The sequence below is a fragment of the Chlorocebus sabaeus genome, chromosome 4 (genome assembly GCF_047675955.1).
Source record: "Chlorocebus sabaeus isolate Y175 chromosome 4, mChlSab1.0.hap1, whole genome shotgun sequence".
Taxonomy (NCBI): domain Eukaryota; kingdom Metazoa; phylum Chordata; class Mammalia; order Primates; family Cercopithecidae; genus Chlorocebus; species Chlorocebus sabaeus.
In genome coordinates this window covers 94074172-94099994 of record NC_132907.1, presented here as the reverse complement: position 1 = coordinate 94099994, position 25823 = coordinate 94074172, and the positions used below count along the sequence as shown (strand labels likewise).

The following is a 25823-nucleotide window of genomic DNA, read 5'->3' as shown; positions in this document are numbered from 1 at the left end:
CCCATCCTGCACAGCACCGTGGGCAGTACTGTCACGGGGACGGGAGGGGGATGAGGCAGGGGTGTCGGGGTCGTCAGGTAGGGGTCGGCACAGAGGGACACCCAGATGCCCAGCACAGAGGGCAGGAACAGGTCAGCTCCCTGCCTGGGCTCAGGGATGGGGCTGGAGGTTCTAGGAAGCAGAGCAGGTGGGCAGGGCAGGGAACAGTGAGAACACAGGTGTAGATGGAGAAGCAAGGAGGGCGCAGACAGGGATCCCAGGGAGACTGCCTACTGCATAGGAGGGGGGCTCCCCGCTGTGTCCCTGCCCTTCATCCACTCTGTAACCTGTGACCAAACGGAGCATTATCTGTAAATGAGCACATCCGTGCTGCAGTTTTTGGGATGGTGCCAGGGTAGGGATGAGAGACAAGAAGCTGAGGGAGGTTTCTAGATGGAGGTGAGGTCCCTGTGAGGCCCTCCTGGACGGGTGGACTCGATGAGACCCTCCCTAGCTGAGTTCCCAGCAGGAAGCCGGTGCCCAGAGCAAGAACCCTACAGCCGCCTCCCTGGACTCCCTGGAGAGGGACTTTGTTTTGGGAGGTTCTTTGTAGATCAAGGCATCAAAATTGCACCTTTGGGGAAAGCACGTTCCAGAGCGCCAGACACCCGAGGCGCCCTGGGCGGGGGGTGACGGAAATCGGGGCCCCGCTAAAGCCCCCCAAGCTCCAGGCCAGGCGCGGGCAGGCGCGCAGTTCCCACGGCGGCCCCGGACGGAGGGGAGGGTCTGGGCCGTCCACACCTGCAGAAATGCGGCGCCTTTCGGCCTAGACCCGGGAAATCGGGTCCGGTCCGCGTACACCGGCAGAACTCAGGGGTCAGAGCCTGTGCCCTGGAACATTCGGATTTGTGCGTCCACGTTATGGAAACCAGGGGCCCGTCCGGGGGCCGCGGGCGGCAGCCACAAAATGGCAGGTCCGAGCCCCGGGCTCCGAGAGAACAAAAGCAGAAGCCGCCGCCGCCCGCGCTCGGGGAGGAGCCGCACAGCCGCGTCCCGGGAGACGCCCCGCCCAGGCCGGACCCTCGGAGCCTCCTCGGGGAGACCCCGGCCCCGCCCCTCTCTGCCCCGGATCGGGCGGGGCCGGGAACGCGCGCGGCGAAGCGGCCGCGGCGGAGTCAGTTCGGGGGACTCGGGGCCGGGATGGGTCTCAGCGCAGCCGACGGCGGGGGCGGCCCGGGCGCCGGGGTAAGAGGGGGCGCGGGCGGGCGGGGGCGGGTGGGGGCGCCGGGGTAAGCGGGGGGCGCGGGCGGGGATGGGGGCGGGTGGGGCCCGGCGCGGGGGCGCGAACGTCCGGCCTGGGGGTCCTGCGGCGGCTGCGGGAACGGGGGGGAACTGCTTCAGGCGCCCTTTTCCTCGTAGCCTCGTGAATACTCGGAGGAGAAATCCGCTTTCGGGACAGATTCGCCCTCTCGGTGCCTGAAGGGGAGCCAGGGGAGGGGAGTCTGTGAAATCTCATCGCCAGAACTGAGCGTTGCGAAGTTACTCTTTGGTTCAGACCGTGGGACAGAGCAGTGATCTGTGGTGGCCGGAACAGAGAATTTTTACTTAAAAATACCAAGATTGACTTTTGTGTTGGAATGCCAGTTGATTTAAGCAAGAAACATTTCCTAGTAAAACAAGACAGTCATTTCAGGTTTGGGGAAAGAGTGATAAAGCTGTTTTCAGGTTTTCATGTGAGTTGCAAAAAGTACGTTGGGTTTGCCTTTCCCTGTTTCGTGTGAAACTAAAGAGTGGTTGAGGTGTGGTAATTACACTCTACTTCTGTTACTCAGCAGCACTTTTGCCTAAAAAGTTTAGTTGGTATGTTTAGATGTCTAATTAAGAATTAAAACCTATAATTTAAAAATTAAGTTAAAAGTCATTGAAACGGGGCATAATTGATACTTTTGGCTGAGCCTTAGGCAGCGGGTGGGCCCTGAATCAGGATTCCTGGGAAGGTAGGTTTCTCAGCCTTCCGAAGAGATTTACTGTAAATCTTCATGTAATGTGGACAAAGGTGAGTTTTAGCTTTCAATTTCCCTGAGCCTGCCTCGAATTCACAAAATTCCAGGCTCTGTGGGTCAGGGGGAACTTCAGAGATCTTTAGGAGGCCGACGTTTCCGAGATTCAGTGAGATATTCAGCATTTCCATTCCCTATGGGATCACAACCCACTGGGCAGCAGTGCTTGGTGACCCCCACCGAGAAGTGGGTTCAGACTTCTGTTTCTGAGGAGACACCAGGTTTTTATTTCACTCTGTGGCATCTGGTGTGCAAATGCAGGTGTGGCCTGGGCTGGGAGCACACGGGCTCTGACCTCGCAGCCAGCCAGGAGGCCAGGGTGTCTGGTCCCCTGTGTTAGCCAGAGGCCCCTCATCTTTTAGCCTGGTAGAGGGGCTCTGCTCACCTTTCTGGTAGGTGGGTCTAGTCTGAAATCGCCTTTGTGGGCTCTGTGGCCCTGGCTAGCTCTCCGGCCGGCCGGTAAAGTATCCAAAAAATTACTTGTAAAGTATCCAAAAAATGCTGAGCTGAGGAAGTAATTTGCCCCAAGGCTCTCTGAGACCTGTGTTCAGAGGTTGTATCATCCAGCCAAACACAGGAGGCCCCAGATCCCCAGATCTCAGAGATTTTTGTGAGAAATCATTTGAGTCCAGCTCAGACACCTCTGCCTCCCTCCTTCCAAACAGAATGAGTTTTTCTCTCTTTGCGTCTGAACAAAAGTCAGGCCATCTGGAGCCTCCTAACCCTCACCTCCAAGGTGGGGCTACTCATTCTGTAGACGGGGGAAGTTGAGGCTTCAGCACCTGCCTGGCGTCTCCCTGCCGAGAAGCAGCAAAGCTAGGTTTGAGCCAATCTCAAGGCCCTGGTTCTCCTCCTCCGCTCAAGGTGCCTGAAATGTTGGTGCCTCTCCTGGCTGACACAGCATCAGTGCTTCTGTGCCCTGGGGCAGCAGTTCTGTTCCCCACCTGGGTGCCCCCACACCTGGCACAGCCGCTGCTCCCTGTGGACAGGCCAGTGCTGTTGGGTCCAGCCAAGACCGCAGGTGCCACGTGTGTGGTGAGGGGTTCCCTTCTTCCAGCACGCTGTTGAAGACGGAGCCTCAGACTTTGTCTGACCTGAGAACCCAACGTGCTTCTGGGCAGGGGGAGAGTGAAGAGGGGTAGGCTGGGATGAGTGGGTGGCAGGTGGAGGGGGTTGAGAGGTGGCAGGTTCTGTCCCGAAAGTGTTGGTCGTGGGCCTGGGAGTCCGGACTCTGGTGAGCAGAAAGCACCCACCGTCTCCCTTTACCGTATGGGGGGCCCTGGGGGTAGGTGTCTGTGAAGTGGGTAACAGGCTTCAGACCCTGACCTTGTGTCCAAAGAACAGGCTTGGGATCTTGGAAACCAGCACATCCACCCTCCATGAGCTGTTGTCCTTTGGGCCAGTAGCTCAGCCTCTCTGAGCTTCAGTCTGTTCATTGCTTGCAGGCGTCATCTGTGCCCCACCTGCCTGTCCGAGTACCCTAGAGTCAAACTTGAAAAGAGATGTACACAAGCTTTTTACAAGGAAACACAGTTGTGCTCTTCACTTACTTTACCATCCTTGAACAGAGTGTTCCTGAATTGAAAGCTGCCTACGTCGTGGTATCTGGGACACTTTTCTGGGCCGCAGTTCACACCTGGGCCCAGGTTCTCAAAGACAAAGCTTTTGAATTATTTTAGATTGATCTTACAAAATTTTCCCTGACAGAAAATCACACTGTGCAAAAGAGATACTTTGTGGTGAATTTCTTTGACATGTTAAAACTGCTTAGGTTTCTGAGGCTGACACAGCGTGGACGTGCGTTCTGCACTGGAGTCGCTGCCGTCAGCCAGGTAACAAGAACACGCCTCCCCTGGAGAAGCTAAGCCTGCCCACGTCCACCCTGTGCCCCTCACCTCCGGTGCATCTCACCTTGAGAGGGCTTTCCGGGCACCCTGCCTGCATCGTCAGCCCATTAGCCTCTCCGGCCCTGAGGAGGGTCTGCGTACGATGGTCGGAGCGGACTTCACCATGCCCTGTCTCGTGCCAGATCCCGTGTCCCCAGGCAGCATTGCCGGTTGCCTCGTTCCCCAGCTTCTGTGGTGCTCAGCAATCTGTCCATCCTCTCTGGTAAAGCCCGGATTCCCTCCCTTCCCAGCCTTATTCTAAGACAGATTTGCCTTTGGTTGCTACGCAGATGGGCGGAGCCTGCCCTGTGGGACTCTCCTTCCAGGCTTCCCACCTGAACATCATTCCTGAGACGGTCAAAAATAGAAATGACCCTCCCCTCCCGTGTCTAGTGGAGGGGGTGGCCCTCCCCTTTGGTGTCTGGTGGAGGGAAAGACCCACCTTTCCAGCGTCTAGTGGAGGGGACAACCCACCCCTTTGGCATCTGCTGGAGGGGGATGACCTACCTCTCTAGTGGCCATTGGAGGAGACCACCCACCTCTTCAGTGTCTGCTGGTAGTGATGCCCTCACTCCCTCGGGGTCTAGTACAGGAGGTACAGTTTGGTGGAAACTTTTGCTGAAGTTCTATTTCCGTGCATTCAGTGGGACGTCGGGGGATGGGAATGAGTTTCTGAAAGCTCTTGGTCCCTAACTCTTGTTATAATAGAACGAGACATAGGACGTTTGGTGTGAGTGGTGCTGCTACAGTGCTTTGGGATTCAGGCTGTGCACACACTGGCCCAGGTCAACTTTTGGTTTCCCCAGTGAGAGGGAGGGGAAGGCCCTGGTCCTCACCTTCATCACCTTTAGTCTTGAGTGGTAATAGCTTTGCAGTGTGCTTAGAGCAGTGTGTGGAGCATAGGAACTGCTCAATAAATGTTAGTATCATTCTATGATTCTGACATGAGAGAGAGGGAGATTTTTCTAGAAATAAGGAAAAAAGAATGAGTTCCAATTTTTTGTCAAAGGTCTTAGGGAAAAATATTCAATGAAATTATTTTCATGTTGTTTATACTCAAAGATATCACCAATAAATAGGAATTACAACTATAATATGTAGTGTTTTAGCAAAACAATCACATAATATTTTAAAGAAGTGTTTTGTAGAAGTGCCCAAATTATTAGGCAATGAACCCCACTGAGTTCCAGGGTTCCTGAGTTTTCTTTATGGATTGTTGAGAAAGATTAAAGAAGACCTCCTTGGAACAAGCATTTAGTCAGCCTGTAGGATCACACTGGGCACAGGAATGAGTATTTGTGCGGCTGGAGGCGGGAGCATTCCGTGGCAGCAGCCCAGAGAGTCACAGTGGCCACTCAAGCCTCCAAGACAAAGATGCCCTCTCCCCAAAAGACAGCATGTAAGAGACAAGCACAGGGAAGGGGGTTGTCTGGGAAATATTACAGCTAGGGTGGGAGTAATAAATGCAGGGAGAGCAACGGTTCCAACAAATAAGAAAAAAAATTAGCACAATTTCCACAAGGTACGAGGACTAACTTCCTGAAAAGAATTGAGCAAAGTGAAATTTACATAACGTAAAATCAACCCTGTTAAAGTAAACAGTTCAGTGGAGGTCAGTACGTTCACAATGTCGGGTAACCACCACCTCCTTCTGGCTCCCGATCGTGTTCCTCATTCCAAAGTCAAAACCCTTTACCTGTCATTCCAGCTCCAGATCATTTTCATCATTCCAAAGTCAAAACCCCTTACCCACCAAGCCGTTTGTCCACATTCCATCCTCCGCAGCCCCAGACAACTCATCTGCCTTCTGTCTCTGTGGATTTATCTATTCCAGACATTTTGCGTCAGTGGAATTGCACAATATGTAGGCTTTTGTGTCTGATTTCTTTCACTTAGCATGATGTTTGTGAACCTCATGTCGCAGCGTGTATCAGTGTTTCATATCTTTTCATGGCTGTATAACTCTCCACTGTGTGGATAGACCACAGCTTGTCCATTCGTCTGTTGATGGACGTTTGGACGTTTTCTTTTGGCTTTTGTGGACGGTGCTGCTATGAACATGTGTTTATAAGTTGTGTGTGGGTATATATGTTTGCATTTCTCTTGCATATATACCTGAGAGTGGAATTTCAAGATTCGATCATAGTTCTGTGTAACTTTTTGACAAACCACCAGACTGTGCCCACAGCAGCTGCACTGTTTCCATTCCCACCAGCAACTGCACAGGTGCAGTTTCCCCACATCCTCACCAACACTTGTTCTTATATATAATTTTTACATTATCGTTATAGCCATCCTGGTAGATCTGAACCATTATCTCAGTGTATCTATATATCTTTTGACCCATTATCTATTATTCAGTTTATCTATATTTTCTTTTGTTGCTCATGCTTTCAGTGACATATTTAAGAATCCTTTGCCACATGCAAAGGCATGAAGGTTTACCCCAATGTTTTCTTCTAAGAATTCTATGGTTTTAGGTCTTGTATTTAGGTTGCTGATCCATTGTTAGTTAACTTTTGTATGTGGTGTGGGGTAGGCGTCTAACTTCATTCTTCTGTATGTGGCTATTCAGCTCTGTCAGCACCTTTCATTGAATGAAGTATTTTTTTCCCCGTTTTCAACCAGGGTCTTTGAACCCTGGGTTTGTTTCCAGACCTCAATTCTGTACCCTCAGTGTCAGTTCTTCTTTTGTCAGTACCACATTGTTTGATTACCGTAGCTTTTTTTTTTTTTTTTTTTTTTTTTTGAGACTGAGTCTCACTCTGTTGCCAGGCTGGAGTGCAGTGGTGCGATCTCAGCTCACTGCAACTTCTGCCTCCCAGGTTCAATCATTTCTCGGGCTTCAGCATCCCAAGTAGTTGGGACTACAGGCACACACCACCATGCCCAGCTAATTTTGTGTGTGTGTATGTAGTTTTAGTAGAGAAGGGGTTTCACTGTGTTAGCCCTGATGGTCTCGATCTCCTGACCTCGTGATCCACCCGCCTTGGCCTCCCAAAATGCTGGGATTACAGGCGTGAGCCACCCCGCCAGCTGAATGCTGTAGCTTTATAATAAGTTTTGAAATCAAGTAGTCTGAGTATTCCAACTTGGTTCTTCCATTTTTTTTTTTCAAAAAAAATTTTTGGGGGGACCGGGTATAGTGTCTCACGCTTGTAATCCCAGCACTTTGGAAGGCTGAGGCGGGCGGATCATGAGGTCAGGAGTTTGAGACCAGCCTGGCCAACATAGTGAAACCCTGTCTCTACTAAAAATACAAAAAATTAGCTGGGTGTGGTGCTGTGCACCTATAATCCCAGCTACCTTGGAGGCTGAGGCAGGAGAATTGCATGAATCTGGGAGGCAGAGGTTGCAGTGAGCCAAGATCGCGCCACTGCACTCTAGCCCAGGTGACAGTGCGAGAGTCTGTCTTAAAATATATATATATATGTATATATGTATATGTATGTGTGTATATGCATGTATGTGTGTGTGTATGTGTGTGTGTGTGTGTATATATATATATTGCGATTTTGGGGCCCTTGCAATTCTATATGAAATTGAGGATCATCTTTTTCATTTCTGCAGAAAAGACCATTGCAGTTTTGATGGGGATTGTACCGAATTTGCAGATCATTTTAGGTAGTCTGGACATCTTACATGTCAAGCCTCCCAATTCATGAACACATGATGTCTTCCATTTGCTTGTGTTTTCTTTAATTTCTTCAGCAATGTTTTGTAGTTTTCAGCTAGCAAGTCTTTTACCTTTATATTTAAATTTATTCCTAGGTATTTAATTCTTTTAGATGCTATTGTGAATGGAACCGTTTTCTTAATTTCCTTTTCAAAGTTTTCATTACTGGTGTATAGAAGCATAACTAATTTTTGTGTGGTGTTCTTGTACCCTGCAACTTGGCAGAATTTATTTATTAGCCATCTAGCTTTTTATGGATGTTTTATATCAAGGATTATGTCATCTGAACACAGAAATGGTTTTACTTCTTCCTTTCCAATTTGGATGCCTTTTATTTCTTTTTCTTGTTTGATTACTCTGACTGGAACTTTCAGGACAATATTGAATAGAGGCGTAGAAAGCAGGCATCCCTATTTTGTTCTTGATCTTGGGGAAAAGTTTTAGTCTTTCACCATTGAGTGTGATATTAGCTGTGGGTTTTTCATAAATACCTGTTACCATATTGAGGAAGTTTTTTTCTGTTCTTGGTTTTCTGGGTCTGTTATCTTGAAAGTGTGTTGGAGTTTGTCAGAATGCCTGTTCTGTGTCACTTGAGATGATCCTGTGAGCTTTTTTCTTTGTTCTATTAATGTGGTGTATTACATTGATTGGTTTTCTTATGTTGAAGAACGCTTGCATTCCGGGAATAATTACCACTTGGTCACAGTGAATAATCCTTTTAACATGCTGTTAGATTTGGTTTACTAGTGTTTTGTGGAAGATTTAGAACTAACTTTTTAACTCTGCTCTTAAATCTCATTATATTGTATGAAAATACATCTTAAGAACGTACATTTTGAAATAAGAAATGACCTCTTTGAGAAACAAGTTTGTGCCAAAGGCCAAAGTATAAAATTACTAGAAAGTCTGCAAAAGTTAGTAAAACTAATGCATAAGACTTCAAAATGTAGCTAACTGGAAAAAAGTCTGTAGGAGAAAGACTGTTGTGAAGTTAATCCATATAAAATCCTCAAGTAGTACCTGACATATAGTAGAACTCACATCAGTTTCTGTCATTTTGTTACTGTTACAATTAAGCTACATTTTTTAGGATTTGACTATATTTTGTAAATGGAAATACCACTACTAAAACCAGAATGCTATAAACATAATGATATCTTTTGTTTCCAAAGCTGACCTACTAGAGCAATGTAAAAATAATAATAAAAGCAAGATATTTTGGTGGCAAAGTTATCTCAGGGTAGACACTGCAACTGCCAGTGCTGCAGGCGAGTATTCTCGGAGCAAATGGATTAAATGTGTGGCACTTCCCCCGTCTCTCTTGCCCCTGCTCCCGCCTGTAAGACACGGGCTCCCCTTTGCCTTCCTCCATGAGTCAGAGCTCCCTGAGGCCTCCCCGGAGGCAGAGGCTGCCATGCCTCCTGTATGGCCTGCAGAATGCTGAGCCAATTAAACATCTTTTCTTTATAAATTACCTAGTCTCGAGTATCTCTTTATAGCAGTGTGAGAACAGACTACTACAGACAGCACCGACACTAACGCTAGCACTAATACTGCACCAATGGCTCGGGCCCCCTGGGAACTCGCGGATTTGGGGCCCTGCCTGGGCTGACATCTGTGTGACACATGACTTGTTTCTGCTGAGGCTGATGCCGTCTGCGTGTGACCCTCAGGTCTTGGAGCGGGTGGTTACGGTGAGCAGATCTGGTGGAGTCTTCTTGCTAGCACGTCTGGCTGAGGCTCCAGGTGAAGCATCAGGAAATTTGCACCCCTCCACTGCAGAGTTTCCACTCTGTTCTCTCCCTGGGCCCGATCCTTCCCTGGCCCAGAACAGGAGCCTTGCCCTGGGATAGCTGCAGCATTGTCTGTCTTCAACCCTGTGAACTTACAGCCAGTGCCTGGGGTGGGGACCGATACCACCTGCCATGTGTGAAGTCAGATGTTCCCGCCCAGGTCCTGTCGCTCCCACCGGGCGCGTCCTGTGAAGTTCAATGCCGTGTGAGTGGGTTATCCTGGGTGCTTTGTTCTAATTTTTCCTTTCCCGTCTTCGTTCATGGGCTGACACATTTCTCAGGACTTTTTTTTTTTTCTTTTTCTGCTTGGATTCAAACAATAAGCAATTGAGGAGGGAGTCTAGCAACCTCCACTCTGGGAGAAGAGGGGGTTCAGCCCAGCAATGATCAGAGAACACGCCGCACGCAATGGTTTCCCCAGTTTTCCCTGCGTTTGTCTTTATATCGCTGAGACTTGCTTGTGTACATAACTGTGTACATTGTTCCACCCTCAACTGTGGATATACTGCCATTTCCTTTGAAGAATTCCCGCCAGATCCTTTTCTATTCCTTCTTAAAAATTGATACGTAATAGTTGTACATATTTTTGGGTGCATGTGATATTTTGATACATGTATACAAAGTGCTATGATCAAATCAGGGTGGATGGGATATTCCTCACCTCAAACATTTTTCTTTTGTGTTGGGAACATAGTGATTCTCTTCTAGCTATATACAGTAATCTATACAACAAATTATTGTGTATAATTTGCTTACTGTGTTATAGACTACTAGAACTTATTCCTTCTATCTGACTGTATTTTTGTACCTCTTAACTAACTTCTTTCATGTTCCCCTTTCCTTTCCCAGCCTCTGGTGACCACTAGTCTACTCTCTCTACCTCCATGAGATCCATTTTTTAGCTCCCACATGAGTGAGAACTTGTGAAGTTTGTTTCTGTGCCTGGCTTATTTCACTGAACCACAGCCCAGTCCCAGCACCGGTTCCTAAACAGCCCCAGCCCAGTCCCAGCACTGATTCCCGGACACCCTCAGCCCAGTCCCAGCACTGATTCCTAAACAACCTCAACCCAGTCCCGGCACTGATTCCTAAACACCCTCAGCCCAGTCCTGGCACTGGTTCCCGGACACCCTCAGCCCAGTCCCGGCACTGATTCCCGGACACCCTCAGCCCAGTCCCAGCACTGATTCCTAAACACCCTCAGCCCAGTCCTGGCACTGGTTCCCGGACACCCTCAGCCCAGTCCCGGCACTGATTCCTAAACACCCTCAGCCCAGTCCCGGCACTGATTCCTAAACACCCTCAGCCCAGTCCTGGCACTGGTTCCCGGACACCCTCAGCCCAGTCCCGGCACTGATTCCTAAACACCCTCAGCCCAGTCCTGGCACTGGTTCCCGGACACCCTCAGCCCAGTCCTGGCACTGGTTCCCGGACACCCTCAGCCCAGTCCTGGCACTGGTTCCCGGACACCCTCAGCCCAGTCCCGGCACTGATTCCTAAACACCCTCAACCCAGTCCCGGCACTGATTCCTAAACACCCTCAGCCCAGTCCTGGCACTGGTTCCCGGACACCCTCAGCCCAGTCCCGGCACTGATTCCCGGACACCCTCAGCCCAGTCCCAGCACTGATTCCTAAACAACCTCAACCCAATCCCAGCACTGATTCCTGGACACTCTCAGCCCAGTCCCAGCACTGATTCCTAAACACCCTCAGCCCAGTCCCAGCACTGATTCCTAAACAACCTCAACCCAGTCCCGGCACTGATTCCTAAACACCCTCAGCCCAGTCCCAGCACTGATTCCTAAACAACCTCAACCCAGTCCCGGCACTGATTCCTAAACACCCTCAGCCCAGTCCCAGCACTGATTCCTAAACAACCTCAACCCAATCCCGGCACTGATTCCTGGACACTCTCAGCCCAGTCCCAGCACTGATTCCTAAACACCCTCAGCCCAGTCCCAGCACTGGTTCCCGGACACCCTCAGCCCAGTCCCAGCACTGGTTCCTAAACACCCTCAGCCCAGTCCCAGCACTGATTCCCGGACACCCTCAGCCCAGTCCCGGCACTGATTCCTAAACAACCTCAGCCCAGTCCTGGCACTGATTCCTAAACAACCTCAGCCCAGTCCCGGCACTGATTCCTAAACACCCTCAGCCCAGTCCCAGCACTGGTTCCTAAACACCCTCAGCCCAGTCCCAGCACTGGTTCCCGGACACCCTCAGCCCAGTCCCAGCACTGATTCCTAAACACCCTCAGCCCAGTCCCAGCACTGATTCCTAAACACCCTCAGCCCAGTCCCAGCACTGATTCCTAAACAACCTCAGCCCAGTCCTGGCACTGATTCCTAAACAACCTCAGCCCAGTCCCGGCACTGATTCCCGGACACCCTCAGCCCAGTCCCGGCACTGATTCCTAAACAACCTCAGCCCAGTCCTGGCACTGATTCCTAAACAACCTCAGCCCAGTCCCGGCACTGATTCCTAAACACCCTCAGCCCAGTCCCAGCACTGGTTCCTAAACACCCTCAGCCCAGTCCCAGCACTGGTTCCCGGACACTCTCAGCCCAGTCCCAGCACTGATTCCTAAACACCCTCAGCCCAGTCCCAGCACTGGTTCCCGGACACCCTCAGCCCAGTCCCAGCACTGGTTCCTAAACACCCTCAGCCCAGTCCCAGCACTGATTCCCGGACACCCTCAGCCCAGTCCCGGCACTGATTCCTAAACAACCTCAGCCCAGTCCCGGCACTGATTCCTAAACAACCTCAGCCCAGTCCCGGCACTGATTCCTAAACACCCTCAGCCCAGTCCCAGCACTGGTTCCTAAACACCCTCAGCCCAGTCCCAGCACTGGTTCCCGGACACCCTCAGCCCAGTCCCAGCACTGATTCCTAAACACCCTCAGCCCAGTCCCAGCACTGATTCCTAAACACCCTCAGCCCAGTCCCAGCACTGATTCCTAAACAACCTCAGCCCAGTCCTGGCACTGATTCCTAAACAACCTCAGCCCAGTCCCGGCACTGATTCCCGGACACCCTCAGCCCAGTCCCGGCACTGATTCCTAAACAACCTCAGCCCAGTCCTGGCACTGATTCCTAAACAACCTCAGCCCAGTCCCGGCACTGATTCCTAAACACCCTCAGCCCAGTCCCAGCACTGGTTCCTAAACACCCTCAGCCCAGTCCCAGCACTGGTTCCCGGACACCCTCAGCCCAGTCCCAGCACTGATTCCTAAACAACCTCAGCCCAGTCCCAGCACTGATTCCTAAACACCCTCAGCCCAATCCCAGCACTGATTCCTAAACACCCTCAGCCCAGTCCTGGCACTGATTCCTAAACAACCTCAGCCCAGTCCCGGCACTGATTCCTAAACACCCTCAGCCCAGTCCCAGCACTGGTTCCTAAACACCCTCAGCCCAATCCCAGCACTGATTCCTAAACACCCTCAGCCCAGTCCCAGCACTGATTCCTAAACACCCTCAGCCCAGTCCTGGCACTGATTCCTAAACAACCTCAGCCCAGTCCCGGCACTGATTCCTAAACACCCTCGGCCCAGTCCCGCACTGGTTCCCGGACACCCTCAGCCCAGTCCCGGCACTGGTTCCCGGACACCCTCAGCCCAGTCCCGGCACTGGTTCCCGGACACCCTCAGCCCAGTCCCGGCACTGGTTCCCGGACACCCTGAGCCCAGTCCCGGCACTGGTTCCCGGACACCCTCAGCCCAGTCCCGGCACTGGTTCCCGGACACCCTCAGCCCAGTCCCGGCACTGGTTCCCGGACACCCTCAGCCCAGTCCCGGCACTGGTTCCCGGACACCCTCAGCCCAGTCCCGGCACTGGTTCCCGGACACCCTCAGCCCAGTCCCGGCACTGGTTCCCGGACACCCTCAGCCCAGTCCCGGCACTGATTCCTAAACACCCTCAGCCCAGTCCCGGCACTGGTTCCTAAACACCCTCAGCCCAGTCCCGGCACTGATTCCTAAACACCCTCAGCCCAGTCCCGGCACTGATTCCTAAACACCCTCAGCCCAGTCCCGGCACTGATTCCTAAACACCCTCAGCCCAGTCCCGGCACTGGTTCCCGGACACCCTCAGCCCAGTCCCGGCACTGGTTCCCGGACACCCTCAGCCCAGTCCCGGCACTGGTTCCCGGACACCCTCAGCCCAGTCCCAGCACTGATTCCTAAACACCCTCAGCCCAGTCCCGGCACTGATTCCTAAACACCCTCAGCCCAGTCCCGGCACTGATTCCTAAACACCCTCAGCCCAGTCCCGGCACTGATTCCTAAACACCCTCAGCCCAGTCCCGGCACTGGTTCCCGGACACCCTCAGCCCAGTCCCGGCACTGGTTCCCGGACACCCTCAGCCCAGTCCCGGCACTGGTTCCCGGACACCCTCAGCCCAGTCCCGGCACTGGTTCCCGGACACCCTCAGCCCAGTCCCGGCACTGATTCCTAAACAACCTCAGCCCAGTCCCAGCACTGATTCCTGGACACCCTCAGCCCAATCCCAGCACTGGTTCCCGGACACCCTCAGCCCAGTCCCAGCACTGATTCCTGGACACCCTCAGCCCAGTCCCAGCACTGATTCACTCACAGATATGCATGTGCCAGTTATGTAATTGCCGGAAAAAACTCAACACTCTTAAAAGAAGACGACAAAATCCGGCTGTCAACATGCAGTGTCCACCGTATCCAGCACATAATAAACATTTCAAAAATAGGGATCCTTCAAGGAAGAAAATCATTATAAAGGGGAATAAATGTTCCAATATTAATTACGTTGACAACCAGTAACTTGATTTAAAGTGGTTTTAAAATAATTTTCTTCATCTCAATAGATAATAAACCTGATTTTTTTACACACTTTTGAAAAGAGGAAGAGGGCTCTATTAATCACTGTACAGTATACACAGTAATTATGATAATAATCCATTTTTCTAGTGAACAAGGCCCCATGGCAGCCCTGCCTGGCCTCAGGCAGAGACTCTGATAAGTTGTTTGACGTCCTTCTAGCTGCATTTCAACCACCAGTGCCGCTCAACTCAGATTAAAAGATGAAAGATGCTTTAGGAAAAGCACAAGAATCATGCGTAATTTAAATCATATCTGTGGTTTTTCACTAACACTATAAATTACAGCCTTCCTGCTGTAAGATAAAATCAAATCAGAACAAGATGCCAGCTCCCTCCACGGTGGAGGAACACTGCACAGTGGGCGAGGGCCGTCCTGGGTTCTCGTGTCCTGTCCTGAAGGTGGAGGAACACTGCACAGTGGGTAAGGGCCGTTCTGGGTTCTCGTGTCCTGTCCTGAAGGTGGAGGAACACTGCGCAGTGGGCGAGGGCTGTCCTGGTTCTCGTGTCCTGAAGGTGGAGGAACACTGTGCAGTGGGCGAGGGCTGTCCTGGGTTCTCCTGTTCCTGTCCTGAAGGTGGAGGAACACTGCGCAGTGGGTGAGGGCCGTCCTGGGTTCTCCTGTTCCTGTCCTGAAGGTGGAGGAACACTGCGCAGTGGGCGAGGGCCATTCTGGGTTCTTGTGTCCTGAAGGTGGAGGAACACTGTGCAGTGGGCGAGGGCCGTCCTGGGTTCTCGTGTCCTGAAGGTGGAGGAACACTGCGCAGTGGGCGAGGGCTGTCCTGGTTCTCGTGTCCTGTCCTGAAGGTGGAGGAACATTGCACAGTGGGTAAGGGCTGTCCTGGGTTCTTGTGTCCTGTTGTGAAGACTTCTCCATGAGGCTGATTCCCGTTGCGGCTGTGGATTCCCAGCTATGACTGGGGGCCCTGCCCAGAGGCTACTTTGGAAGCATGTTAGGTGAAATTTCAAATCCGGTCGTGCAAGTACACAGCACACCTCCACTTACCACTTTTGTGTCTACTCATATTTATATTGTTAAATGGAATCTGAAGGTGTTTGAAAGAAACCACGTTGATGACTTAGGTGGAATCTGCTGTCAGATCTACAATTTAGAAAAATTAGTTTCAGTCATCCTGTCAGTGGTATCATCCAGAATTAGTTATTTCTCTTTTGGAAACAAGCATGGCAATGGTTTGGGGAGGCCAGGTGTGCTGTTTAAAGACAGGATCCTGACAGACCTGGCAAAGCAGCTGGCCCCAGACAAAAGGGAATTCGCTTTTCGTTGGAAGTTGGTTTGTTCTGGTTTCATTGAGCAGTGCTGCTAGCAGCAAAGCCAGCAGACCCTTGGAGGAACAAGAATGCGTTTTTCCCTTTGAGACCTGAGAAGCTGTACGTCTAATTAAGCCGACACATTTTGAGGACATTTTTTTTTCTGCCTAATCGTCTTCAAGACAATGTAAGCAGGAAAGAATGGTGGTTGTCACCTGCTGTCCTGCAGAACTGTAACATACGGCAGCTGCAGAAGCTGGGGTCCGTGGGCCGAGCGTGCACCCCCTGCCTCTGTCTCCTGCACTGTCGTGGGACCAGGTCTTGATGGAAGCCAGCAAGTTCCCTGATTGGACACAATGGTAGAAAAGTTAGATTTGGTATAATTAAGACTGTAGGAAATTTTCTTTAGATTGGTGTGATCTTTTCTGCCTAGTCATGGTTTGGAACGAGCAAATCCTTACTTCATATTTTCGCATAAAGAATCCAGCTCAGGACTGATTGTGGTTAACATCAGTCTTGCACACTTCTTGTTGAGGGCCTTCACCACCGTAAAAATTCCGAGGACCCTTGTTTTGAGTGTGAAAGAACTGGGCATGGTGTGTTGTGGTTCTCCTCCTAGTTATTTTCAGTTCCTTGGGAAAGCACGAGAGCTGCTGCCCCGGGAAGGGCATCTGGGCAGGTTGGGGTCCATCTCCGAGGGCCTGACAGCTCCCCCATCCAGCCCTTTGTTTTGCAGTAGAAGGTTCCAGCCCTCGGATTAAAATTTTGCTGTTTAGATTTCATGATAGAAATTACCTTAGGCCTAAATACAGAGTTATCTTCAAATACTTGCGTATTTATTTATTTCAAGGTATTTTGTTCTTAGTTTGGCAGAAAAATCTGCCGATGGTACTTGGCGGCCAATTTAATGAACATGTGGAACTCCACTTTGTAATTGTCCACAGTGCTCACATTTCAAAACCTGAAACAAATTTAAGGTAGAGGTTTTTCTCAGGACACCACTCTGCAAACTCCACGCGCTGCTGAATTCACAAATGGCTCCCCCTGCCGCAGGGTGAGGGCTGAGAGCAGATGTAGATGTGGGAGCAAGAGCCGGAGCCCAGGGTGGCTGCACAGGCAGGGGTGGGAGGAGTGTAGGTGCAGTTTCTGAGTTCTGTGTGCATGTGTGCCCACAGGGAGACCGAGGTCCTGCGTGCAGCTTCTGTGTGTGTGTGTGTGTGTGCACGCTCACGTGTGTGCCCACAGGGAGACCGGGGTGCCGCCTGCAGCTTCTATGTGTGTGTGTGCACGCTCACGTGTGTGCCCACAGGGAGACCGGGGTGCCGCCTGCAGCTTCTATGTGTGTGTGTGCACGCTCACGTGTGTGTCCACAGGGAGACCGAGGTGCCACCTGCAGCTTGTGTGTGTGTGTGTGTGTGTGCACGTGTGTGTGGTGAGAGACGAGGTGCAGGGCACAGTTCTCGTGTGTACGTGTGTGCGCATGCGCAGGTGTGGAGGTACTGGATGTTACCCATGTGTGGAGACTCGTGCAGGGTGCAGTTCTTACCCGATTCTCTTCCCCCCACGGGCTGCTCAGTGCAGACGTGGGAAGAGGCTGGAATGTGCAGCTTCAGGGGCCGCCCGCTGGGACGTGCCGATGCAGACCCCCCTCTCTGGGGCTTTAGGGTTGGCTCCAGGTCCTGCCCATCTCTGCCCGCTGGAGGAGGTGCCAGTCCTGCTGAGGCGGCCCATGTAGCCATCAGGCACAGCCGCTGGGGCTCACTGGACAGGGCCTACTTGATGTTTACTGTCAGGGACCCTGGCCCCAGAGACCCCATGCTTGGCCCCTCTGAGGTCCACTGCTGTCCTGTGCTCTGGGCCCCATCCTGGGCACCCAGGCCCTGGCTCCACTCTGTCCTGCCATTGTAAGTTCCACGACATTGCCCCTGAGGCCTCCAGCGAGCCTGGACAGCCCTGGCCTTCCCAGGAGGAAGGTGAACCAAGCCTGAAGGTTCACCTGGGAGAGTCTTGGGTGCTCCCTTCCCCGTCTCCTCACACAGCGAGACCTTCTCACCCTTGGGCCCTGCTCAGACGCCCCTTCTTCTGGGAAACTGGCCTGGACGCTGGGCACTGCTGAGGCCTCACCCTGGGATCCCACCTGCCCATCCCTGCCCTGGGTCTGGCCTCACCCTGGACTGTGAGTCCCTGGAGGGCAGGGTTGCCCTGGGCAGGGGCTTGGTGGGCGTGTGTCAGTGAGGAGGGGAACTGAGCCAAGGCTTGCCCCGCACTTGCCCTGGTGTGGCCAGGAGCTCTGGCTGGACCTCGGTGGGGCTCAGCAGAGGGCAGCTTGCATCACCACCTGGCACAGTAGCTCCCAATCCAGTGATCCGGGTGGGGCTGGGGCACCAGCCTGGGTTCAGGTGTGCCGGGTGTGTATACCTGGGCTTCGGGGAGACAGGAATTGGAGTGTGGTGGAGCAGCACCTTTCCGGAACAGTAACCACGTAGGCTCAGGGAATTAGGAGAAGAGGCCTCGAAACAGAGGCTCCCAGCTTGACCCCAGACTCGGGAGCACTCGGCCATCCCCTGCCGCCAGGGCCTGCGTCTCCAGGGGGCTTCCCGCGTGGATTGGGTTGGATATGGGAATCGGAAAACCATTTCAGGGGAGTAAGACTTTCACTGGGTGAAGCTTTTCACCAGGACCTGGGAATCTTCCTAAATCTACTCAGGTGATAAAGTCAGTACGTTGGGAACCAGGGATGACGTGGCTTTTGGTGATTGCTGAACTCTTCAAAGAATGTAGAACAGACACCCAGGGAGGCAAGGCATGCTCCGTTCCTTCCCCCTTGCCATCCTTCGTATCCTTCCTAGCACCCTCTTGTACCAACTTTGGGCCAACGGAACCTTTAGTCTTAGAAGCACCTTCAGCATCCCCAGCGGGGATGGTGTATACAGACCGGGTGCAGACGGCTGGGTGTAGACAGACCGACCTGCACACCAAGCCCTGTTTGGGACGAGGCTTCCTAGACAGGTTTTGATTCAATGGTGGTTTCTGAGTCTGCACAGACAGGAAACCAGAGATGGGCACGGGTACCTGGGCCGGATGCCAGGAGCCATCACTGGGTCCTGATGGGCCTGAGCGGCTGTGACCAGGTAGCAGCCCAGAGCGAGCCTCTTGGGGGGTGTGGGTTTCACACCTGGCCTTCTCACTCACCACCGTGCTGTGCTGAGAAAGTGGCCATTGATGGGAACTGGGGCAGAGCAGGGGCAGTGTGGGTGCCCCCACTGTCCCCGGGGCCCTGCTTGAAGGAGCCACAGATGTCTGCTGCCCATGGGTGTCCTGCTTTTTGCAGGCAGATCAGGAGGTCAGGAATTTGAGACCAGCCTGGGCAACATGGTGAAACCCCGTCTCTACCGAAAATACCAGAATCAGCCAGGCACGGTTCATGGTGGTACACACCTGTAGTCCCAGCTACTCGAAAGGCTGAGAGAGGAGAATCACTTGAACCCGGGAGGCGGAGGTTGCAGTGAACCGAGATCACACCACTGCACTCCAGCCTGGGCGACAGAGCGAGACTTTGTCTCCAAAAACAAAAAAAATCCGGCCAGAGGCAAAGGGCACAGCAGTGAATTCGAAGTACCTGCCATGCCCCTCCAGGCACCACACCCTGGGCTGCAGCATCGTGAGCATCACTGTGTGTTGGTGCCAGAGGGACACGCGAAACCACGGGTGACACAGAAGCTGGGGCTGGGCCAGGCTGTGTCCGCTCTGGGCGTGGAGCTGCGAGCCAGGGAATGCAGAGAGGGTGAGAAACAAGCATCTTGACTTTAAAATATCACCCTCGTTTCCATAAAACTTTAAACTTCATTGGAAAAATAAATTCTTCATTGAAGAGTGAAGCTTTAAGATGGGTTTTCAGACACCCTCTTCCATTCCTGCTCTACCACCACCGCCCCATTGGCCAAGTGATTGCATAGAGTTCAGGGCAAAGCTCAGCAAAGTGCCAAGGGACTGGCGGGCACCGGAACTGCACCAGCTGCTGTGCAACACACACGCACACATCTGCACAATCTGCAACACACACGCACACGCTGGCCGCTCTGCAACACACACGCAAACATCTGCACAATCTGCAACACACACGCACACACTGGCCGCTCTGCAACACACACGCACACACCCGCACCGTCTGTGCCTCCGTGAGGCTCATGAGCTTGTAAACCGGAAGGCCCTCGGGTTTGAATTTGGCAGAAACAAGAATCCTGATTTCTACAAAGACAAGAAATTGGGCTGAGCTGAGCTAGTGGGCGTGTGCTTGCAGGTCCCCTGCCCTGTCTGCTCCCTCTCCTGGCCCCGAGGCCTGGACACAGCTGGCAGGAGTTCCTCTGTCCACACACACCGTGCCTGGCCAGGCTCACACTCCTTCAGAGTCCCGCACACACACTGCAGCTCCCTCATCACAAGCAGCCATCTGCTGGCGGCACCCCCAAAGGCGGTCCCCAGAATCGGGGTGCTGCACACACCAGGCCAGGAGACAGCGCACACCCTGCCCTCGAGGGACACAGGACTCGTGAGCAGTCGAAGGCTGCTATGAATAGACCTGGTTCGTGGCTCACTTGGCTTACTCAGTGCCTCAACCTACCCGACTCTCGGTCTGCAGGCAGCTTCCCTGGGGCAGCTCTGGCCTGGCCCAGGCCCTGAGTGGCCCCAGTGGGAGCTGTTCTGAGGAGGGGGTGCAGGTGGGACCCGCTGAGTGGAGCATGGGGCCTGCCCCAGTCATCGTGGAATCAGAGGCAGGGCCAGGGCTTGGCAGCGAAGTGCACCGGCCGTCTCCTTCCTCACGTCGGGCAGTTCAGACGGTGGCCCTGGATGGAACTCTGGGCTGCTGACCACATCTGGACTTGAGGGTGGGGGAGGAATGGGCCTGGATTTGGGGATCAGAGAAGTAGGAGGACGCCTCTCCCGGGGATGGCCCAGGGTTGGCATTTCAGCTCCTGCGGAACAGGCCATTCAAGACACCTGTCCCAGATCATGTTCCTCGTCCTTCCTGCCCATCTCTCATGTGTCAGTTAAGCATTTGCCCCACATCCCGAAGCACAGCCGTCCCGGTGCCCGGTGGGTGATTCTGTCCCCGGCCTGAGACAGGCCCACTCATTCTCATGGACTGTGTGTTTGCTGTGGCTCAGGTGTGATCTGAGTTTTTGGAAATTAGATCACATCAGCATTTCTGCACGAACTCAGACTGTATTTAGATCATTCCTGTCAACAAGTAAGTGGCCCTGTCGGGTCGGTGGGAACGAGCCAGTGCGCGCGGGGAAGGGAGCTGCCCCGGGGGGTGACGGGGCCGGCAGGGGCCTCTGCTGGTGGGATGCAGAACTCAGGACCCCAGTCCTGACCGTCCCCGACCCACACAGTTTCCAGAAGCTGAGCTTGCTGCAGGTACCTCCAGTCGCAGGCCCAGCCGACAAGACAGACCCTTCTCCCACTGTAGGCCAGAGGAGTCCCTGTTTTATTTTCAGTTTCCTTAGGACATTATCTGTGTGATTAGCTGTTCAGCGGCATCTCTGATGTAACTGTTGTGCCATTAAAAACTGATTTCACAATTTTTAACTTCTTTGGCTTTCACTGCCTGGCAGTTCTTTTCCACACACGTGAACCTTGTGGCATTTCCTCAGGGACTGTTACCTCCAAAAACAGCATCACAAATTTTTAAACAAGTCATTGTCTCTTCGTAAAAGCATGTTGCACCAAAATGCCAAGGAGAAATCAGTGGCCGATGATACTGTTTTTAGGGTGCCAAATGGGCACAATTCAGCAGCCTTGAGGAAGGCACCCTGAGGGTTTCACCGTCAGTACTGTTTAAATGACAACAAAGTCATCAACACAATTAAAATGTATTTGCTGTGGATGAGCTTGTTTTCTGAGAGCAAAGTGGCGCGTGGGCCAGCTCTGTCCTCCCCGTGGGTGGTTGTCCCCTCCTCCCTGTACAAACCCAGGAGAGCCGGGAGGAGCAGCTCCCGCAGGACTCACAGCCCCACCCCAGAGACCCTATGCTGTTCAGGTGCAGGGGATGAAACTTACCCCAGATCTAAGCTTGGTTGTGCCTCAGTGTGATAGGAATGGCAGCCCATATTTACAGAGGTGGTATATAGAGCCCCCGCCCCAGGACAAGGCCACGGGTCTGCCTAATACACCTGCCCCTCTGCCGTGGGACAGCACAGGAAGAACCACCAGGAGCTCGCCCTGCACCATGGATTCGCTTGCACCTTTTGTCTTTCTCAGTTAACTCACATCATGCCAGACACAGGGCATGGGACTTCGGTGTGGATCCTTCAGTGCCAGCCTTGGACCGTCGTGTGCACCTGTCTTGAGTTCTGTCCCTAAAGTTTGTGAATTCTCTCTTCCATTTCAGGATCTGGAATCTCTTGATGCCTATATCCAGAGGACGCTCTCTGCCTTGTACCCACCTTTTGAAGCCACGGCAGCCACGGTGCTCTGGCAGCTGTTCAGTGTGGCCGAGAGGTGCCATGGTGGGGACGGGCTGCACTGCCTCACCAGCTTCCTCCTCCCAGCCAGGAGGGCCCTGCAGCGCCTGCAGCAGGAAGCCTGTGTGAGTACCTCCCCTGTAGCTCTGAGACTGCGGCCAACCTGGAGGAACCTGCTCTTTCCCTGGGATTGGGCCCATCAGGGCACTGGCTCAGTCCTTTCCTCTGGCTTCTGGCTCCTCCCACCCTTATCCCAAATGAAGGGTCAAACAAGGCTGCATGTCCCAGAAACAAGGGTTTCTCAGGCTTCCCAGGAGTGTGGAGCCGTCTTTGTCCCCCACCCCCAATAAACTTGCACTGCACTCTTCAAAGGAAGGAAACAAGTCATTCTCCAGAGCCGGCACCTCAGAGCTAAGTTACTGCAGCAGTCACAATGCAGGCCTACCCGGAAGGGATAGTAGTGAGCACTTCAGAGCTAAGTTACTGCGGCAGTCACTGTGCAGGCCCACCTGGAAGGGATAGTAGTGAGCACTTCAGAGCTAAGTCACTGTGCGGGCCCACCTGGAAGGGATTGTGGTCTCAGTTCCAGACCAGCAAAGTAAGGAGATACCATGCTAACGCCAGACATACAAAGGTTTTGGTTTCCCAGCGTGTATACAAGTTATGTTTACACTATAGTCTAAGTGTGCAATAGCATTAGGTCTAAAAACAGCATTATACCTTAATTTTAAAATAGTGATTAAAAAATGCTAATGTTGATGGCTGCTGACCGATCACGGTAGTGGTTGGGGTGGCTGTGGCAACTTCTTAAAATGAGACCACAGTGAAGTTTTCCACGTTGACTCTTCCTTTAAGAACAATTACTCCAGCAGGCAATACTGTTTGACAGCATTTTACCCACCATAGAACTTCTTTCAGAATTGGAGTCGATCCTGTCACACCCTTCTGTTTATCAACTAAGTTTATGGAATACTCTAAATCCTTTGTTGTCATTTCAGCGGTGTTCACAGTATCATCTTTTTTTTTTGAGATGGAGTCTTGCTCTGTCACGCAGGCTGGAATACAGTGGTGCAGTCTCAGCTTACTGCAACCTCCACCTCCTGGGTTCAAGCGATTCTGCTGCCTCAGCCTCCTGAGCAGCTGGGATTACAGGCACACGCCACCACGCCCAGCTAATTTTTGTGTTTTTAGTAGAGACGAGTTTCACTATGTTGGCCAAGCCGGTCTTAAACTCCTGACCTCAGGTGATCCACCCGCCCTGGCCTCCGAACAGATTCCATCTTAATCAACCATGTTCTTTGCTCATTCATAAGAAGCAATTCCTCATCCGTTCAAGTTTTATCCTGGGATTGCAGCAGTTCAGTTACATCTTCAGGCTCCACTTCTAATCCAAGTTCTCTTGCTGTTTCCCCCACATCTGCAGTTCCTTCCTCTATGGGAGGCTTGAACCCCTCAATGTCATCCATGAGGGTTGGAATCAACCTCTTCTAAACTCCCCTTCATGTTGATATTTTGGCCTCCTCTCATGAATCTTACATGTTCATAGTAGCATCTAGAATGGTGAATCCTTTCCAGAGCTGTACAGTGTGCTCTGCCCAGATCCATCAGCGGAATCACTCTCTGTGGCAGCTGTAGTCTTACAAAATGTATTTCTTAAATAATAAGACTTGAAAGTCAAAAGTACTCTCGAGCCTTAGGTGGCAGAATGGACGTTGTGTTACCATACATGGAAACAACATTTATCTGCTTGTACACTTCGTCAGAGCTCTTGGGTGCCCACAGGTATTGTTGACGAGCAGTAATATTTTGAAAGGAATCTTTTTTTCTGAGTAGTGGGTCTCAACAGTGGGCTTAAAATATCAAGTAAACCATGCTGTGGAGATGTGCTGTAAACAGACGTGCTGTCATCCAGGCTTTCCTGTTCTGTCTATAGAGCAAGGCCGAGTAGACTGAGCATGATTCTCAGGGGCCCGGGATGTTCAGAATGGTCCGTAAGCATCAGCATATAAGAATAAATAAAGATATTTATCCTCGAGGCCAGGATAAAACTGTAGTGATCGCCAGGTTGCGGGTGTTGCAGCAAAGGAAGGTGCCTGGCTAGGTTCTAAGAAGCACGGCCTTTGTTAACCAGCACCGCTTCGCACTCCAGTGAAAGTGAATTAGGACATTGTTTTGAAACTACCCCTGGGCCACTTGGTTTATTAGACTCCTTGAATGTCTTTTGGTTAGAATGACAGGGCTAGGGGAGGGCCAGGCACAGCCTAGATTTGCTGCCTTGTGTGAGGTGGTCTGTTCAGAAGACGTTTTCCTTTGTGAGGATGTATCTTTTGCACATTTCAAAGATGTCGACTGATGTGGGGAAGAAACAGGAGGTGCCTGCCGGGAGGCTGGATGACAGCACAGGGAGCCTGGCTGCTTTCCTTGGGTCTGAAAACGCCTGGCTGCTTTCGAAGGCATGCCTGTTTCACCTTCTTTCCGGGAAGTTGCTTTTTGCTCTCATTTTAATCAAAACCGTCCTTCTCCCCACCTACCGAATCGCTTGTCTTCTGGAAAAGTCGTGAATTATGGTACTTTAATATGAATGCGTATGTGTTAGTATTTAATAAGCACAACACAAAACTTAGAGACAGTCTGCTTGACATTTATATTACTTTTTGCTTTTGAATGATAAAAATAAAGTTTGTTCATCTCTATAACAGGAGAAAAATGCATTTGCCTTGACTACTGTGAATATATGAATACAAACATATTTTAGTTAATATAAATTCAATTCTGTTTTTATTCATTTATCCACTATTGTCAAAATATGTGGTTGGGAAATCATTATTAATAATATTAATATTGAGATAAATGGTCATGTGAAGCTAAGACTTCAGTGATTACTGTTGCCTGTCTCCCAACCCTCAGTCAATAAATGACATGCTTCATCACTTATCAAGTTATTTGTCACTTTGTTTCATCACAGTTTGGGACAAAAATGTGTCTGGAGAAGTTTAGAGAAAAGGGCCGGGCACGGCGGCTCATGCCTGTAATCCCAGCACTTTTGGAGGCCAAGGCAGGTGGATCATCTGAGGTCAGGAGTTCAAGACCACCCTGGCCAACATGGCGAAACCCCATCTCTACTAAAAACACAAAAGTTAGCCAGGCATGGTGGTAGGCACCTGTAGTCCCAGCTACTCAGGAGGCTGAGGCAGGAGAATGGCTTGAACCCAAGAGGCAGAGGTTGCAGAGAGCCGAGATTGTGCCACTGCACTCCAGCCTGGGCAACGGAGTGAGACTCTGTCTCAAAAAGAAAAAAAAATAGTTTAGGGAAAAGTAATCAGAAAAATATAGAAATAGGATGTTTCCATAAAAGAGAGATGGAAGTGAGCTGGGAATTAGAATAAAAAAAATGAAATCAATCAAATAGAAATCGGAAAAGGAGGAGGGAGTAAACAGAATAAAGCCATGAACAGTGAAAAGCACAGTCTCTGACACAGGTCCAGAAAATAATAGAGCAGCAAAATTCAAAGCATTACTGGGGTGGCAACGCTTATAACAAACGGATATCATAAAAGGCGAAGTGCATCGCTGGGTCCAAAGAAGATCTTTCAATAATAATACTAGTGACAAAAAGCCAGGAAGACATCATCTGTGAACCCCTAACAACATAGTCTGAAAATGTGTGAAATATAAATGGACAGAATTGCAAGGAGAAATCCAGAATTACCGTAGGAGATTTCACCTCTCTCCAAAGCAGACGGGGTAAGCAGACCACACACTGCTTGGGATATACATTAAACACAGTAACTTTCTTCCACTAAGGGGCATACATAGAGTGCTGAGCCCCGCAACTTTAGGATCCA

The 25823-nt window shown here is 51.6% G+C and overlaps 1 protein-coding gene across 1 annotated transcript in view; it reads left to right on the top strand.

The window, feature by feature from the left end:
- Positions 1-935: 935 nt before the first annotated feature.
- The window catches only part of PLEKHG4B (pleckstrin homology and RhoGEF domain containing G4B), an 88584-nt gene continuing 63696 nt past the window's right edge, over positions 936-25823 (top strand). Inside the window, exons 1-2 of the mRNA XM_007961049.3 lie at positions 936-1224; positions 21906-22103. Of these exons, the coding sequence (XP_007959240.3) occupies positions 1180-1224; positions 21906-22103 (243 nt within the window). The 5' untranslated portion in view covers positions 936-1179. The remainder of the gene's footprint in view (positions 1225-21905; positions 22104-25823) is intronic.